General features: G+C 42.6%; 1 protein-coding gene across 3 annotated transcripts in view; it reads left to right on the forward strand.

Moving 5' to 3' along the window:
* Positions 1–18,038, forward strand: part of MSH3 (mutS homolog 3) — a 277,857-nt gene that overhangs the window by 124,028 nt on the left and 135,791 nt on the right. For all 3 annotated transcript variants that reach the window (XM_040341613.1, XM_040341617.1, XM_040341611.1), the window contains exons 12-13: positions 7,173–7,282; positions 14,031–14,163. In XM_040341613.1, the coding sequence (XP_040197547.1) occupies positions 7,173–7,282; positions 14,031–14,163 (243 nt within the window). The remainder of the gene's footprint in view (positions 1–7,172; positions 7,283–14,030; positions 14,164–18,038) is intronic.

Consider the following 18,038-nt stretch of genomic DNA (forward strand, 5'->3'; position numbering starts at 1 on the left):
CGCTTTTTTAGTTAGGAAATATTTGGGAGATAAATCAAAAGTGTTAATTTAGATAAACCTTTCAGTGAATAAAAGACAAATTTCTTGTGCCAGCAATAGGAGCAGTATACTAACTGAATCCTGATCGAGGGATTAATTCCCTAAACAAAACCCAAAGAAAAAGGTTTTGGATGGACATGCTTTTTAACTTTCCCCATAACTAGCAATCTTAGCCTTAAAAATAGCCCTTAAAGCTGAACTTCCGTTTTCTGTCACTTTAAAATAGTTTGTTTGGACCAAGCTGAGCCAAATTAAATATCAGTTTCACAAATCGATGTGCCTGCTGTAAGCACTTTATAAAATGTATGTAGCATCAGTTCTACATAAGTACAGGATACAGTGCTGTGTTTTGGGAGCGGGACAGGGACTTCCTGTACTGCACCTGGAACAAAATTAAGTCGGGCTGTGCGATTTTCTGAGGTGGAGAGCGTGATGGCATTCACCTATTTTCCCACCTCAGAGCCAATAAGACGAAGCCCTGTATTCATACATAAAATACAAAGCGTCCTGTGAATGGCTGAGCAGCACTCGGCCTAACTCTATTTTGTTCCGGAGATAAAACAAGAAAAAAAGCGCCTCTGAGTATTTTGTATATAATATTTATGATAAAAAGTATCCAGCACTTATATCATAAAAAGCAATGGTGAAATCCGGGAAGCTGGTGTAAAACGTTGCTGACGACCAGTGGAGCCAGGATCGAGAGATGTTATCATCTGTGCCAGATATCTGCAGCCAATCGGAGCCGGGGGGGGGGGGGGGGGGGGAGCCGACTGTGTCCGTGTCCGTGATGATAGAATGCTGCTGAACTGGAGTCTCGTGTGCTGGCGTGTGATGTCTTTTTATCATAAATATTATATACAGAATACTCAGAGGCGCCTTTTTTTTCTTGTTTTATATCTTGCATATTTTGAGCTGGCTTCGCTTCTGGAGAGCTGCCCTGAGCAACTGTAACTATCCACACTGGCTATATACAGCCACCAACAATAGCCTAATGACGCTTTGCTTGGACTGATTCCTAAATGGACCCATGAATCTATGGACTTTTAGACCATATACGCCGCCGTTTTGGTTTTTTCCTGTTACCAATTATATAGAACTGTGCCCTATAATTGATTGTTTGCGCAGACACCCTGAGCGCTGTAACCCACTGCTATTTTTGTTCCGGAAACAGGGTGGGAAGTCCCCATACTGCTGCTGGAACATGTTGCTGTATACTGTAAGAAAATGTCGGTTGATGCATTTTCTACTGACCACATACAGTACCTATTTGTGATTTTACATTGGACTTTAAAGTGGCATTCTTTCTCACACTAGTGAAAAATCTGTTATACTTTGTTTTGCTTTGCTTTTATCCCAATTTTATACCTCAGTGTTTTGTAGCTTGATGCTCAAGCTCCAAAACTATCAACATGCAAATTCACATCTATTTAAATGACGGCAGTTCACAAATGAACGCTCAGATGCTTGTAGCTCAATGCCTGGTGCTCCAGGATCTACATCAGCTAATTTTGAGACAGATGTGGGCATCCTTAGTCCATTAGACTTCGATAAGGATGCTTTTAAACACTCAAACGTATTTTTCAGGTGTAGTTCAAGCATTTTTATTTATTTTTTAAAGCATTTATTACCTGGTCTCCCCCCTCTAGCTCTTTCCTTTGGTTAAGTACCATTTCACACTGAGGCAGTTTTCAGGCGATTTAACGCTAGATATAGCGCCTGAAAACTGCCTCAAATTCTCTGCAATGGGTGTTTTCAACCCTGGGCGGTGCGCTTGCGTTAGCAAAAGTCCTGAAGCAGCATCTTTGGGTCGGTTTGACAGCGCTGTATACAGCACTCCCAAAATGCCCCTGCCCATTGCAATGAATGGGCAGCGCTTCAGAAGCACCTGAAAAGCCTTTTGAAAGATCTGTAACATGGGAGTTTTTAACCCCTCCTTTGGGGTTAAAAGCGCCCCGCTAGTGGCCGAAAAGCGGCACAAAAGCACTGCTTAAACAGCGGTAAAGTGCCACTAAAAGAAGTGGCACTTCACAGCTAATGGCTGGCACTTTCAGTGTGAAAGCAACCACCTTTTAGCTTGAATGAATATACATGTCAAATACCTGAAAAACACTTCTAAAATGCTCAAATTAAATCCCCTTAAAATCGCATTGCCGAGGTGTTAAATGCATCCTTCCTCTCCTCTCAGCCAAAAGGGAGGGCAAAACTGACGTTTGACAGTTGTCATCAGAAAAGGAATAGAGGAAAAAATCTCCCAGTATGGGGACAACTGTTCCAGTGTCGGCTGTGGAGGAAGGAGGGACTGACTAGCGTTTCATGTTAATTATAGTAAAAAGTACTAGATAACAGAATGTGGTATTTTTCTCCTTGTTGTGAATATCTGAGTCCCTCATAAAGATTTAGTAAATTCTGTATTAAAGTATTAGGATTTTCCAGTAAACATTTTATTTTGCTAGTTACTTTCCAAGCTTCTCAAATTACCTTGATTTCAAGAGGATGTAGATTTCATAAAAATATTCCTTTTTGCTAAGCAACTGATGCATCCATGTCAGTGTTGTGTTCAAGGCCACCTTGGATGGCTCTGTTAGTTTCTTTATTATTAAAACCTTGTATGAGTGTGAGGTTATGGTATTCTCTCCCTGATTTTAATAGGTATTCTTCATGTAATTACTTAGCTGAAAAGCCAGGTGTGAATTTTGCTCTTCATTTCTAACAATGCCTAAAGACGCAGGGGTATAAAAACTGCAGAATAAGCACCTTTGCATATAACAATCAAAAGAAAAAAGAGATTTTTAATACAGCTTACCTGTAAAATCTTTTTCTTGGAGTACATCACGGGACACAGAGCAGCATATTCATTACTATGTGGGTTATATGGAGTACCTTCAGGTGATGGACACTGGCAATCTCAAAAACAGGAAGTGCCCCTCCCTATATAACCCCCTCCCATAGGAGGAGTACCTCAGTTTTGTAGCAAGCAGTATGCCTCCCAAAATGGTCCCCAAAAGAGGGGTGGGAGCTCTGTGTCCCGTGATGTACTCCAAGAAAAAGATTTTACAGGTAAGCTGTATTAAAAATCTCTTTTTCTTTATCGTACATCACGGGACACAGAGCAGCATATTCATTACTATGTGGGATGTCCCAAAGCAATGCTTACAATGAGGGGAGGGAGAACATCTTCCCAAGACAAAAGGATTTAATTTAGAGATATACTCAAATCATAATAAATCCAACTTAGTTGAGAAAAAATAATTTTAAATGTTAAATTTAACTCAAAAGGGAGCCCCCGGAATCCGAGGGTCTCAAACTGCAGCCTGCAGCACTGCCTGCCCAAAGGCTGTATCAGTATTCCTTCTTACGTCCAACTGGTAGAATTTTGTAAACATGTGGACTGAAGACCAGGTTGCCGCCTTGCAAACTTGAGCCATAGAGATCTGGTGGTGTGCTGCCCAGGAGGCGCCCATGGCCCTAGTAGAATGAGCCTTTAATGATAACGGAGGAGGCAACCCTTTCAAGCCGTAGGCCTGAGTGATTAACTGTTTAATCCACCTCGAGATGGTGGATTTTGCAGCTGCCTGCCCCTTCTTGGGCCCATCCGGTAAAATGAACAACACATCTGTTTTCCGGATCTTCTCTGTAGCTTTAAGATAGGCCTTCATGGCCCTGACAATATCCAAGGTATGCAGCAACCCTTCCTTTCTGGAAGTAGGTTTAGGAAAGAAGGATGGTAATACCAAATCCTGGTTTAGATGAAAACTGGATATAACCTTTGGTAAGAAGGAAGGATGAGGGCGGAGAACGACCCTGTCCTTATGCAAAATAAGATATGGTTCCTTACAGGATAAGGCTGCCAGTTCCGATACTCTTCTGGCGGAAACTATGGCGACCAAAAATACTAACTTCCTTGTCAGTAAAACCAAAGGAATTTCAGCCAACGGCTCAAAAGGTTGTTTCTGTAAACTTGACAGAACAAGATTTAAATCCCACGGACAAAGCGGGGATTTAACTGGAGGATTAATACGTAAGACCCCCTGCATGAAGGTCTTAACCAGCGAGTGGGTGGCCAGCGGCCGCTGAAACCACACTGACAAAGCTGAAATCTGTCCCTTGATAGTGCTTAATGCCAGTCCTTTATCCACTCCTAGCTGGAGAAAACTCAATACTCTATCGATGGTAAACTTACGAGAAAGCCATAGCTTGGACTCACACCAGCCTACATAGGCCTTCCAGACCCTGTAATAAATCACCCTAGAGACCGGTTTCCTGGCTCTGATTAGGGTAGAGATTACCTTCTGAGACAGACCTCTACCCCTGAGAATCAGGGATTCAGCTTCCAGGCCGTCAAATTTAGATGCCGTAAGGCAGGGTGGAGGATCGGACCTTGCGATAGCAGGTCTGGCCGTAGAGGAAGAGTCCAAGGGTCTCCCACTACCATCTTTAGGATTAGTGAATACCATGCCCTTCTGGGCCATGCTGGAGCTACCAGGATGACTGGTATGTGCTCCACCCTGATCCTGCGCAGCAGGCGGGGTAGTAACTGGAGCGGGGGAAAAGCATAAAGAAGTTTGAACTGATGCCAAGGGCAAACCAGCGCATCGGTTCCGCAGGCCATCGGATCCCTTGAGCGGGATATGAACCTGTCTAGCTTCTTGTTGAGTCTTGATGCCATGACGTCCACGTCCGGCACTCCCCATCTCTGGCAGAGTGTCTGAAAGACCTGTGGATGTAGAGACCATTCCCCCGGCAACAGAGTCTGGCGACTTAAAGATTTGTTAACACATGAGATGGCCGCGTCTACAGCCGGGGCTGCCCATCTCTTGGAAAATTTCTCTTCCATAGGATATAAGGCAGAGAATCTTTTTGGTGGTACAAAGATTCTATCTGGCTTGGCCCAATCTTGGAACATAACTTCCTCTAGTTGAGGCGCTCTTAGTGAGCCCAAAGCTGAGACCGTTGTTACTTGGAGATCTGGTACTGGCAAGTTGAACGTCCTATGGACCAAGTCTGTTAAAACTTGAACCCACCAGCTCTCCCTTTGGGAGGCTGCGCCAGACTCCTCCGTACCCGGATCCTCGATCCCTGAACCTACTTGGTCCTTGTCCAAGAGGTCTTCCAATTCCCCTGCGTAAGGGACCCCCTCATCTGAGGGTTCACGCTCGGGCGACGGAGATCTATTCCGTTTTCTGCCCCGCATAGCCTTGGCTATCATTTTTTCCATTCTTTTTTCCATCTCCTTTAGAGAGGTGGACAGTACCTCGTCCGTGACCACCCTAGGGTTGGACTGACCCGTGCCAGCTCCAGCCCCAGATCTCGATGGTCCCACCAAGGCTCCCTCTGGGGAAAGTAGCGGTATGACTTTGTCCGAGACCTCAGACCCTCTGGGGGAATCCCCACCTCTTGTACCCTCTGAACCAGATGCCATGGTACAATACCGAGGTACGCCCGCTACTTAACGGTGTTTGGGAAAATAAATAGTCGTTGCCCAAAAACCTTTCTGGGGGAAAAAATGCCTTCCTTATTAATTTGGTTTGTTTTTTTTTTTTTTTTTTTTTTTTTTTAAACCAAAGAAAGAAAAACCATTCTGTCCCCCTTTAGTAGTAGTTGCCAAAAAAAAAAAAACTGCTGAAAAAGAAACCCTATCTCTAGGGTAAAAGACAGTCTTTTTGAAGACTGTAATACTCTTCTTTGGCCACTGTGTGTCCTCGGCGCCCCACTCTGCCGCTCTGGTCCTTCCTCTCTCAGTTCCAACACTTCACTGAGCTGGGAACTTTTTGGAAGGGCCGCCCCTTCCTTTTACCTACAGGCCCGCCCTTCCCCTGTCAGAAAACGGCGCGAAATTGCGCCCATATCACGGGGACGCGCGCCCGCGGAGGGGGGGGGGGACCACACGAGGAGGTCAGAGGCTGATCCTGCCGTCCAGGCCAGGATCCACAGAGCGGCATTTTTTTTTTTTTTTTTTTTTTTCTTTTCTGCAGCAACCGCCTGGACCTCTCTGAGCAGGCTTGCAGGTAGGAGCATTCACTCCCTTTACATAAGAAACCTCAGTAGATTCCCAGGGGCTTCTCTTAGAGAGAATTGTCACTATACACACAGGCCCTTTTTCAATGCTTTCTAGCACCAGTTGCAATACTACCAGGGAGGTCACGATTATGGGGAATATATACATACAGAGTCATCCTATCCTAAGATATGTGACTCACCTTGCCAGATGCAGCGCATAAACCATAGGCATGTCCCACTGTGACCTTCCCCCAGAAAAAACCTGCTGCGAACCAAGTTCCGCAAGTTTCCCCTTCACTTACCTGCTCCATGCCGCAGGACTTTGCACAGCAAGAGGTCCAATCTTCCCCCATCTCCGTGGGGCGTCTAGACCTTCAGGCCCTGGGTTCCTATGAAGGATCCACTGTCCTGGGCCCATATAGCACCCTGGCAACAGAAACATTAGGCCCCCAAAGGTTTCTAAGTTCTGGGCCCAGAGTCCAGCTCTCTGTGACAGAAAGCATTATGGGCTATACCCCAATGGTTTGGGGTCCGGTTACTGACCACTTTAGCACTGAGGCCTTTGGACAGAACCGGTTAGCCCACCTTAATCCCAAGGATGTGGAGGCAAGCTAAACCATGACCAACACCTAAGACACTGGCGTAAAAAACTGAGGTACTCCTCCTATGGGAGGGGGTTATATAGGGAGGGGACTTCCTGTTTTTGAGATTGCCAGTGTCCATCACCTGAAGGTACTCCATATAACCCACATAGTAATGAATATGCTGCTCTGTGTCCCGTGATGTACGATAAAGAAATGGCACACAGGTTGGTAATTGTATATGCATAGAAGTGCAGTAGAGTCGCTTTAAGTCTGGAGACACTGCTCTGTCAATAAACCTCAATCCAAGTAGTATACAATCTAGGTGGCATACAGCATGTAGATGATTTTCTTAGGCAAACTGATTGGAAGTACAGATGGCTGCAACAGGGAAAGCCTGGATAAAATATGAGCATGTGTCGCAGAAGAATGATGGTAGAAATGACTGTTGGGTAAAAAATACAATTCTCACGATACATTCTCAAAGGCAATACAATATATTTATATTCCTTTTTAAGAAATGACTTTACTCTGATGCTTTCTTCTATATCTCAGACTGACCAGAAGACAAAGGGTAGCTTGATCTGGGTGTTGGACCATACCAAAACCGCATTTGGTAGACGAAAGCTCAGGCAATGGGTGGCTCAACCACTGATAAATTCCAGGTAATTGTATTAAATTAAATATCTGTGTGCCTTTTTCTTAACCATAGCTGAATGAAGCAGGGGCTGTTGATATTGTTTGGGGAAAACTCCATTAAAAAGGACAAGTTCACTTTTTTACCCATATTCAGGTTAAATGTTACAAATCTACTGGCCCCTGAACCTCCCTTTTTCCCCGATGTGACAGGCAGCCGGCGATCTTCCCCAGGCTCCGCCCACCCAGCCATGTCACTCATTTTACAGAGCTCTGTGAATAGAAAATGACAAGGTTCAGCAGCCTTTGCGGCTGTCGGCTTGTGGTACTCAATGAACTACCACGGCGCTGTTGAGCATTGTGGTTGTTAATTGATGCCTCCTGCTAGTGTGTAACTGCCTGGCTGTACCATGTACGACCAAACGGCTTACACACAGAGGGGTAGATTCACATACCTTTACGCCGTACTTGGAAGCAATGCACACAGGGATATGTACACGGACGGCGCATGCGCTGTTCGTAAATCACGTCAATCACGTCAGGTCATCACATATTACCATAAAACACGCCCCCCTTCCCCATTTGAATTACGCGCGCTTACGCCGGCCCCGTTTACGCTACGCCGCCGCGACTTACGGAGAAAGTGCTTTGTGAATACTGCACTTGCTCCTGTAAGTTGCGGAGGCGTAGCGTAAATACACTAGGCTGCACCGCCGTAACTTATAGCGTAGCTGCCTGAATCTACCCCAGAGTCTGCAAGAGCCCTGCATAGCAGCCACGATCTGCCGATCGTGGGTGCAATGCTTTCCAGTAGGGCTGCAACTAACGATTATTTTCATAATCGATTAGTTGGCCGATTATTGTTTCGATTAATCGGATAATAGCCTTTAAAAAAAAAATTGCATTTAAAAAAAAAAATTGGGGCCAATTTGTTGTTGGGCACATTACAAAACACAAATTGGAGCAAAAACGCATTACATGCTTTTCTGCAGCTTCTCCATTGAAGTATATTGAACCAAAAAAAACAAAATAGCACCGTTTTGCGTTAAAAAGTCCTTGCCTTTTCCAAATACGCAGCAGCTGGAAAAAAATCATGGATGTGAACGTGTCCCATAGGAAAACATGTAAATGAACTGTAGTGTGTTTCTGCAAAAAGCACCAAAAGGTGTGACCCCAGGTCTGAGATGTTTAGTTACATAATGGGGTTAAAAAAACAAAAATAAGTACAAAAAGAGCAAATAATCGCTACTGTAAGGGGTTATTTTTTTTTTTTACTGTGGGACAGTGAAAGTGATATTTACAGTAGCAATGTGCTTTTTTGTACTAATGAGGGGCTAATTTTAGTTTTTTTAACCCTATTATGTAACTGGCCGATTAATCGATTATGAAAATTGTAATCGATTAATTTCATAATCGATTTGTTGTCGATTAATCGATTAGTTGTTTCGGCCCTACTTTCCAGGCTCCGAACAAAAAAAAAAAAATATATGTGCATTTTTTTTTTTTTTTAAAAGATGAACTTATCCTTTTAAGCAATTCCAGATTTCCTAACATGACCTGTTGCAGCAGACACAAAACACTACTTGTTTTCTCTCTTGCCTTTCGCTATTTTACTCAGTGAAGTCCCGTGAAAGGTTTGCTTAATTGTCAGGTGAGTGTAATGAGGAGAAAGCAGTGAAATGTTGAGGAGCAGATTTTGTACCTACCAGAGTGTGGGTCATACCAAGATGAGTCTGTAATCCTGTTTTTGGAGTTTTAATTGAAACAGCAAGTATCTTTGTGAAAAAATTGTAAAAAAAAAAAAATGGCAACCTTAATCATTATGTGCCATGCATGAAGTGTTTTGAAGCATGTGATGATAGTTCATAAAAATCAGGATGGCATTTTCCCATTTTAGCATGAAAGACGGCATCCCTAACACCCATGTAGATGTGCATTCTCTTTTCTCATCACTTCTAGCCTATGACGCATATACTGTTTAAGTAAAGGATGCAAATGCTTTATCATGTATATAAATTTTCTACAAAGTTTTTCTGTTTTCCATGGAAGAGCATGTTCCTTGACTCCTACAAACTTTTTCTTCCGGCTTATACTTTGGCCTGACTGGTTCCTTAAGGCCCCGTACACACCATAGAATCCATCCGCTGAAAAATCCCAGCAGATGGGTTTCAGCGGATAGATCCTATGGTGTGTACACGCCAGCGGATCTGTTTCCGCGGATATTTCTCCCCTGGGATGGATTCCAGCAGATCGAATATTTGCTGACATGCCAAGCAAATCCATCTGCTGGAATCCATCCCAACGGATGGATCCGCTGGTCTGTATAGACTCACCGGATCCATCCGTCCGAAGGGATCCCCCGCATGCGTCGTAATGATTCGACGCATGCGTGGAATTCCTTATATGACAGCGTCGCGCACGTCGCCGCGTCATAATCGCGGCGACGGCGCGACACGTCATCGCCAGAGGATTTCGGCGCGGATTTCAATGCGATGGTGTGTACACTCCATCGCATGAAAATCCGCCGAAATCCTCGAGAGGATTTATCCGCGGAAACGGTCCGCTGGACCGTATTCGCGGATAAATTCTCTCGTGTGTATGGGGCCTGAGTCTACATTAATTTGGTGACCTTGATCATTATTTGTGCTCTGGTTTCCATACTGACAACACAGGTGGTTTTCATTGAATGACCCAGTGACCCATGAACACTGTCACCTTGGATGCATCCTTTTCCTCTTTGTTCAGCATGCTGATAAGTAGATAAGAGGTAAAAATAGGTCAGTTCATGTCTGATGACGTCTTCCTTCTGAGGATTATTGAATAGACACCAGACAGGCAGTTCTGCTCCAGATTAATACAACCATATGTGAGCATGATTATAGAAGAGATTAACTTTTCCAGTGAGGAGTGTGCATGTTTTTTTTTTTTTTCGTTTTAATATCAGTTTCACAAATAATAATAATAAAAATGCTCATAATGTTTTTTTCAGTCATTCTTTAAAAATAAATTGATCATTTGTAGATGTCTGCAAATATCTTTTGTTTAATGGGTTTAGATAAATTTTTTCCTGAAAGAACCCTTTTACGTTGTTTGGAATCAAACAGTGCCAACTTTGCTTGTTTTGTTTTTTTTAGCTTATGGGGAAAATATATGGTGTAGAAACTATGGTGTATTTATTAGGTTTTATTTATGAAGCATTTTCCCACACTATGACATGACAAAATAGACCCCATCTTTAAAACCATATTTAAAGACCCCAAAAAACTTACCATTTTGAACAGCAAACTATTTGCAATGTTAGACTGAGGTATGTTTTGAACATTTGTAATTCACATTTTTTATATTAGGGTTACTTTCAATTAAAGTAAATACGTTTAAGAAAATAACAATAAGTTGTATATAATTGGGTAACCATGCTATAAAATATTTTATACTACTATACCTATACTTGAAAACGTCACAAAAGTATGTCTTTAATGAACACAGCAAGCTTAGAAACAAGTGATGGCATGGTAAAAACTGCATCCAGCAATATGTTCAGCTACATGTCCAGTACACAGATGACATATAAGTATGTCTTGATGACTTGGTGGGAACATGGCAGGCCCCGAAACAAGGTAGGGCGTTCTGCTGTCAATGGTTGAAAATTGCCATGTATGTTTTTTGGCACCAAATTGTGTTTACCGTGGCTCAGGAGTGGCAGGACCACAGAAACCACCCCAAAATGATTCTGTTTATAAAAGTAGACCCATCAAGGTTCTTGGCAAAGGGTATAACATGGACTTTGAAGCCCAATTTTTCAAAATGCAATTGGCAGAAATATTAGGAATACATTTAAATACAACATTTTCAACAAAAGTGTAATTTTAGTGAATTTAGTGTTTTGCAAACACAGTGATGGCATGGCAAAAACTGCATCCAACAATATGTTCAGTTAGCTCTCTTGTACACAAAGAGACCACATACTTATGCATCACATACTGGCACATTATGAAATACTTTCCTTAGAACGAAGCCCTGCAGCACCGTGCTGTGAGCTCTAACAGACGCTTTCACCTTCACCTGGTCTTCCTTCCAGGTACGCGTCCTCTGGCCGTCTGATTGGCCTTGTTGCAATGACGTCACTCTGCGCATGCACTCGGAAGTCACGGACCGTGGGACAGAGCTCTGAAGGGATGGCACGGGTATTCCGTGCCTTTAGAGCGGTGACATCACCGGCTGCATAAAGTGTGAATATCTCCTAAACGATGAAGGTTTAGGAGATATTCACTGTACCTACAAGTAAGCCTTATTATAGGTAAAAGTTTACAGAATGGGTTTACATCCTCTTTAATGAACCCAGTTTGTCAGTGTAATAGCCAGACAACTTGCATCTTCAGGGGCATTAACAATGGCAGCCACCATTTGTGAATCTGGAAAGGTTTGCTTTAACCTTTTATAACAAAAGAATCTCGTGGTAAATTTGAATAAGCTCGGGAGTAGTAGACAATTCTATTTCAGAGTACATTTTTTTAGGTTGCGTCAATTGCATAGCGGAAACAGAAAAAAGCAATGTTTAATTTGTTAAGCCATAACGCAAAGAACGAAAAATGGGTCTCGTGGGAGATTTGAGCATCTGAGAGGAACTGTTTGGTCCATACAGAGTAGAAAACGTTTGATCATGAAGTGGTTAAGCACAGTGAAATCTTGAACCATTAGTTTACAAGATTAAAAAAGTGGTGTAATATCATTGTCCTTGCAATGACTTAAAGAAATGAGATCTGTGCTGTAGAACTTCTAACACAGGCTGTTAATGAGACACAGTTCACTTAGTGTCCTACTGTGAAGAATTATATCCGCATCCAAGACGCAGCAGTTAATAGAACAAAACGTCCTGTCCAAAATGAGTAAATTGGCTTGAAAAATGTTTTACACCTTTTATTGATTTTACTTGGGTATATTATTTATAGTGAAGCTCTTGTTTTGTGAAATGTATTGTAAAATTAACTTTAAAGGGTATTGAAACTCAAAACAAAAATCAATATACTGGCGTATCACACAGTAAACTCCTCTAAGTGGTCCTACCACCACAATTGGGGGATCACTTAGAGTTTGGGATGCCTCTAATTACCATGTAAACATATAGAAGCTCAAACTCTCTTTGGTTGTAAGTGGCAAATTTCAAGGGGTATCAATACTTTTTGAAGGCAATGTACATACAGAGTACTATTGCCATTATTTCACACACTTGAACTTTTTGAAAATGTATTTCAATGTCATGGATTGAAATTATTATTATTATTATTATTATTATTATTATTTTTTTTTTATATATAAATTGAAGGCAAATATAGGGTCACATGAGCATTGATAGCATGTCAATGGTATGTCATTTTGAGTGCCTGTGATAATTGTTGTTCAGAATCCCGGAAAACCCCGAGTCCAGGATACTTTGGTATGCAAATTTTGACCAGCTCCTGTGGTTGAGATCTTCACCCTACCCTGTTTCACTATGTGTCTCACTATTGGTCCATCATTGTGTCCCTCCATCCCCTGAGTCAGAGGGGATGGAGGCTAGGCTCTAATCCATAGATATTTAGACCAAGATTTTAATACCAGTGCACTCTAGGATCATTGGGAACTGAATAGGGAATCTGAACTTTATATATTTGGAAGTGACAGTAAGTAGGGTATACACACAGAAATGTTGTTCAACCATTGGATTAAATGGAAAAAACTTGCAGATCCTGCATCCACACAAGCAATGTGAATGCAGGGATCTCTCCTGTTGCGCTATTGTATTCTGATAGTGGGGACTCCCACCCCAAACCCCCCTACCTTCAGAATACACAGATCAGCAGATAGTATGACCTTTCCATTGGAAAGGGAGGGTAACCTGCTGAATTTCGGTGCGTGTATACACTGCCTAATACACAAGCAATTAGGTTAATGTGACTTCAAGTTTGCTCTAAATTACACATATAGCACCAACTGCACACTGTTGACAACTCCTGTTTATAAAAACTTTATTCAGCCCCAGACACCTTGGTTATAATGGGGTTTGTCTAAAGGTTTGGATTATATAATACATGTGAAGCAGTTAATTACAGTATATTAATTTTTAAAGCAAAATTCGAAGAAAATTGCTAAATATACAGCTAAAATGCATTTAAGTTACTATGTTACCTGCCAGAGGATTTGCATTTGTGTCCAATTCGCCGTGCCTGCATGGGTTTTGTCTGTGTATTCCATTTTTTCCACATTCCAAAATCATGCTGGTAGGTTAATTGGTTTCTGTCTAAATTGTCCCTAGTATGTGTATGTATGAATGTGAGTTAGGGACCTTCTACTGTAAGTTCCTTGAGGGCAGGGACTGATGTTAATGTACAATATATATATGTTAAGTGCTGTGTAATTTGACAGTGTGAATACTATATAGTGTGGATAGATATATGAGAAAACAATATATATATATCTAGATCTAGATATAGATATATATATAGATATATTATATATAAAGTGTGTGTCTATATTTTGTGTTTTCTTTTAGTTTTACACATTTTTTTTCATTGGGTGGTGGAGCCATCATCTTTTGTTATCAAGTCTATCTTGTTATCAATGTATTTCCTTCTACAATCAAGAACAGGATAACATTTGTATCAATGTACAAATGTTCGAATTAGGAAATAGTAGAACACATGCTGTATTGTAATCATGTTTTCATTGGAATTGTGTGCCTGATTACATTTTAACTTGTATTTCCAATTATCATTTTTTTATTTATTTTTTTATCCCCAGTGAAATCAACATGCGACTTGACGCTGTGTCAGAAATTCTGTTTTCAGACAGCAGTGTTTTTAGCCAGATCCATAGTTACCTCGTCAAACTGCCTGATCTGGATAGAGGGATTTGTGGTATTTATCACAAAAAGGTATGTTCGTTTTTGTAGACTGGTTACCCCACAGCAGTTAAAGTCCGGGCTTTAAAGAATTTGAGAATATTTTTCTGCCCCCGAAATGATGGTACAACTGACTGGTCTTATTAACTAAATGAAGAGAGCACAGGCAATTTATTGGTGCTTGCATGTTGGAAAAGACACACATTTAGCAAATGTATTTTTATTTTAGCAATAGAGACGCTGTCTTGGTTTTTCCTTCTAATGCTTAACGTTGATTTATGCTTTAGTTTTTTTGGGCTTAAAGACAAGCTCTAGACAAATAAATTGCTGTCTTTTGTTCTTGTTGTAGAGGTTTTTCTTCAGTTCATTTCCTGACAGCCACATGGAGGGAAATTTCTCCAACAGGAAAGGGGGGGGGGTGGAGGAGACAAAAGCGGAAGTTCCACTTTTGGGTGGAACGCCGCTTTAACTCAAAACACCTGTAATGGTCTCCTGAGCCTTTAAATGGTCTCTTAGTCTGGTTCAGTAGGTTACACAATCATGGGGAAGACTGCTGACTTGACAGTTGTCCAGGAGATGGTCATTGTCACCCTCCACCAGGGCTTTTTTTCTCAAATAATAGGTGCAGGAACTCCACCCTTTTGAGTTACCCTTCGTTTCTGCTCTTTACCCACCTCTGAGCATTGTCCCTTGGTTCCACCTCCTACCCACCCTCCCAGTACCAACCCTTTTAGAGAATACAGAACCAAGTATCATCTTGTGCTACTAAGTGATTTGCACCGAATTTGTTAATAACAAGAAAGACAGTAAAGTAGAGTGCTGTAAGGAACAATAAACCCCACCCCAGCAACAGTAGACCCCCCAGCAATGATAGACCTCACCCCAGCAACAATAAATCGACCACACAACAATAGACTCCCCCCCAGCAACAATGGACCCCCTGAAACAAAATACCACCCGCCAACAATAGACCCCCAGCAGCCAGCATCAATAGACCCTCCAGGATCCAGCAAAAACAGTAGATCCCTCCCAGTAACAATTGACCATCCCCCAAACAACATAACACCCCCTATCAGCAATAATAAACCTACCCAGTAACAATAGACCTCCATACAAAAATAGATTCCCCAGCAGCCAGCATCAATAGACCCTCCAGGATCCAGCAAAAATAGACCTCTCCCTCAACAGTAGACCCCTCCCAGTAACAATTGACCATCCCCCCAAGCAACATAACACCCCCCATCAGCAACAATAAACCTACCCAGTAACAATAGACCTCCATGCAAAAATAGATTCCCCATCAGCCAGCATCAATAGACCCTCCAGCACACTCCAGCACTCCTTATTATTACATACATTCATTGGTGAAGGTACCGGAACTGCGTTCCCCCGCATTCCCCCAGAAAAAAAGCCCTGCCCTCCACACACAAGTAGGGTCAGTCACAAAAGGTCATTGCTAAAGAAGCTGACTGTTCAGAGTGCTGTATTCAAGCATATTAATGGAAAGTTGAGTGGAAGGAAAGTGTAGTAAAAAAAGGTGCACAATCAACAGGGATAACCGCAGCCTTGAGAGGATTGTGAAGCAAAGGCCATTTAAGAATTTGAGGGAGATTCACAATGAGTGGCCTACAGCTGGGGTCAGTGCTTCAAGAGCCACCGCACACACACGTATCGAGGACATGGGCTGCAACTGTTGCATTCTGTGTGTCAAGCCACTCCTGAACCAGAGACAACATCAAACGTGATTTACCTGGGCTAAGGAGTAAAAGGATTGAACTTTTTCTCAGTGGTCCATAGTCGTCTTTCATCAGTTTTGCATTTCATTTGAAATCGAGGTTCCAGAGTCTAGAGGAAGAGTGGAGAGGCACAAAATCCAAGTTGCATGAGGTCCAATGTGAAGTTTCCACACTCATTGATGATTTGGGGAGCCATGTCATCTGCTGGTGTTGGTCCACTGTGTTTTATCAAGTCCAAAGTCAGCAGAGCCCTCTACCAGGAAATTCTAGAGCACTTCATGCTTCCCTCTGCTGACCAGCTTTATGGGGATGTTGATTTAATTTTCCAGCAGGACTTAGCACCTGCCCACACTGCCGAAAGTACCAATACCTGGTTTTATAATCATGGTATCACTGTGCTTGATTGGCCAGCAAACTCACTTTACCCAATCTGCATAGAGAATCTGTGGGGTATTGTCACGAGGAAGATGAGACACCAGACCCAGCCATTCAGATGAGCTGAAAGCAACCTGGGCTTCTATAGCATGAGTGAGACACCTCTGCGGTTTTTATTTTTTGCGCTATAAACAAAAATAGAGCGACAATTTTGAAAAAAAAAAAAATATTTTTTACTTTTTGCTATAATTAATATCCCCCCAAAAATATATAAAAAAATGTTTTCCTCTGTTTAGGCCGATACGTATTCTCCTACCTATTTTTGGTAAAAAAATCGCAATAAGCGTTTATCGATTGGTTTGCGCAAAATTTCTAGCGTTTACAAAATAGGGGATAGTTTTATTGCATTTTTTTTTTTTTTTTTTTTTTTACTACTAATGACGACTATCAGCATTTTTTTTCGTGACTGCGACATTATGGCGGACAATTTTGACACATTTTTGGGACCATTGTCATCTTCACAGCAAAAAATGCATTAAAAATGCTTTGTTTACTGTGAAAATGACAATTGCAGTTTGGGAGTTAACCAAAAGGGGGCGCTGTTTACACACAGCTCTCCCCGTTCTTCAGCTCCAGGGACCGATTGCGGGACTCCAGCGGCAATCGGGTCCCGTGGTCAAGGTCACGGTGCTTCGGACCAAAACACTGAACCTTTACAAACACTTTAAGCAAGAAACTTAAATATACTTTATGTAAATATTCCTTTTGCAGCATCTACACTTTCGTTGCACTGCACTATTGGCTAATAGAAATTTCCAAGAGACTATAAAGTGATTATTCTAAAGGTTTTGTTGATTACATTTACATTATACATTTTCTAAAAAGGTCTGCACACATATGGGGCCAGATCCACAAAAGAGATACTCCGACTTAACTGCTGTTCAGTCTGTGTGTAACTTTGGAAACGATCCTCAAAAGGCTTTTTCCAAAGTTAGGCAGAAGATCCGGCATGTGTAATTGAATTACACTGCCGAATCTTAGGATGCAGTACCGCATCCGCCGCTGGGGGCATTTCGAGTCGAAATGCCGTTTCTAGTATGCAAATTAGCACTTAAGGCGATCCACAAAGCTTTCCAGCTTCCTTTTTGCGCCGTAAGTGTTATTTTGCAAGTGTAAAATTAGGGCTGATGTTACAAAGTGTAAACTAGTCACACCATGTAAAAGCCCATTCCAGCGACGGCATTTGGTATGCTTTCCCGAGGGAGAACTCCACGGCAATTTGTAAAAACAAAACCGGCATGGGTTCCCCCCCAGGAGCATACCAGGCCCTTAGGTCTGGTATGGGTTGTAAGGGGACCCCCCCTACGCCGAAAAATCGACGTAGGGGGTCCCCCTACAATCCATACCAGACCCGTATCCAAAGCACGCTACCCGGCCGGTCAGGAATGGGAGTGGGGACGAGCGAGCGCCCCCCCCCCTCCTGAGCCGTGCCAGGCCGCGTGCCCTCAACATGGGGGGGTTGGGTGCTCTGGGGCAGGGGGGCGCACTGCGGGCCCCCCCACCCCAGAGCACCCTGTCCCCATGTTGATGAGGACAGGACCTCTTCCCGACAACCCTTGCCATTGGTTGTCGGGGTCTGCGGGCGGAGGCTTATCGGAATCTGGGAGTCCCCTCAAATAAGGGGACCCCAGATACCGGCCCCCCACCCTAAGTGAATGGATATGCGACAACAGGCGACGAGGCAACATCGGAAGAAAGGAAGAGAAGACCCTGACGCCACAGAAGACCGCGCTGGCT

This window comes from Rana temporaria, chromosome 1 (genome assembly GCF_905171775.1).
Source record: "Rana temporaria chromosome 1, aRanTem1.1, whole genome shotgun sequence".
Classification (NCBI taxonomy): Eukaryota; Metazoa; Chordata; class Amphibia; order Anura; family Ranidae; genus Rana; species Rana temporaria.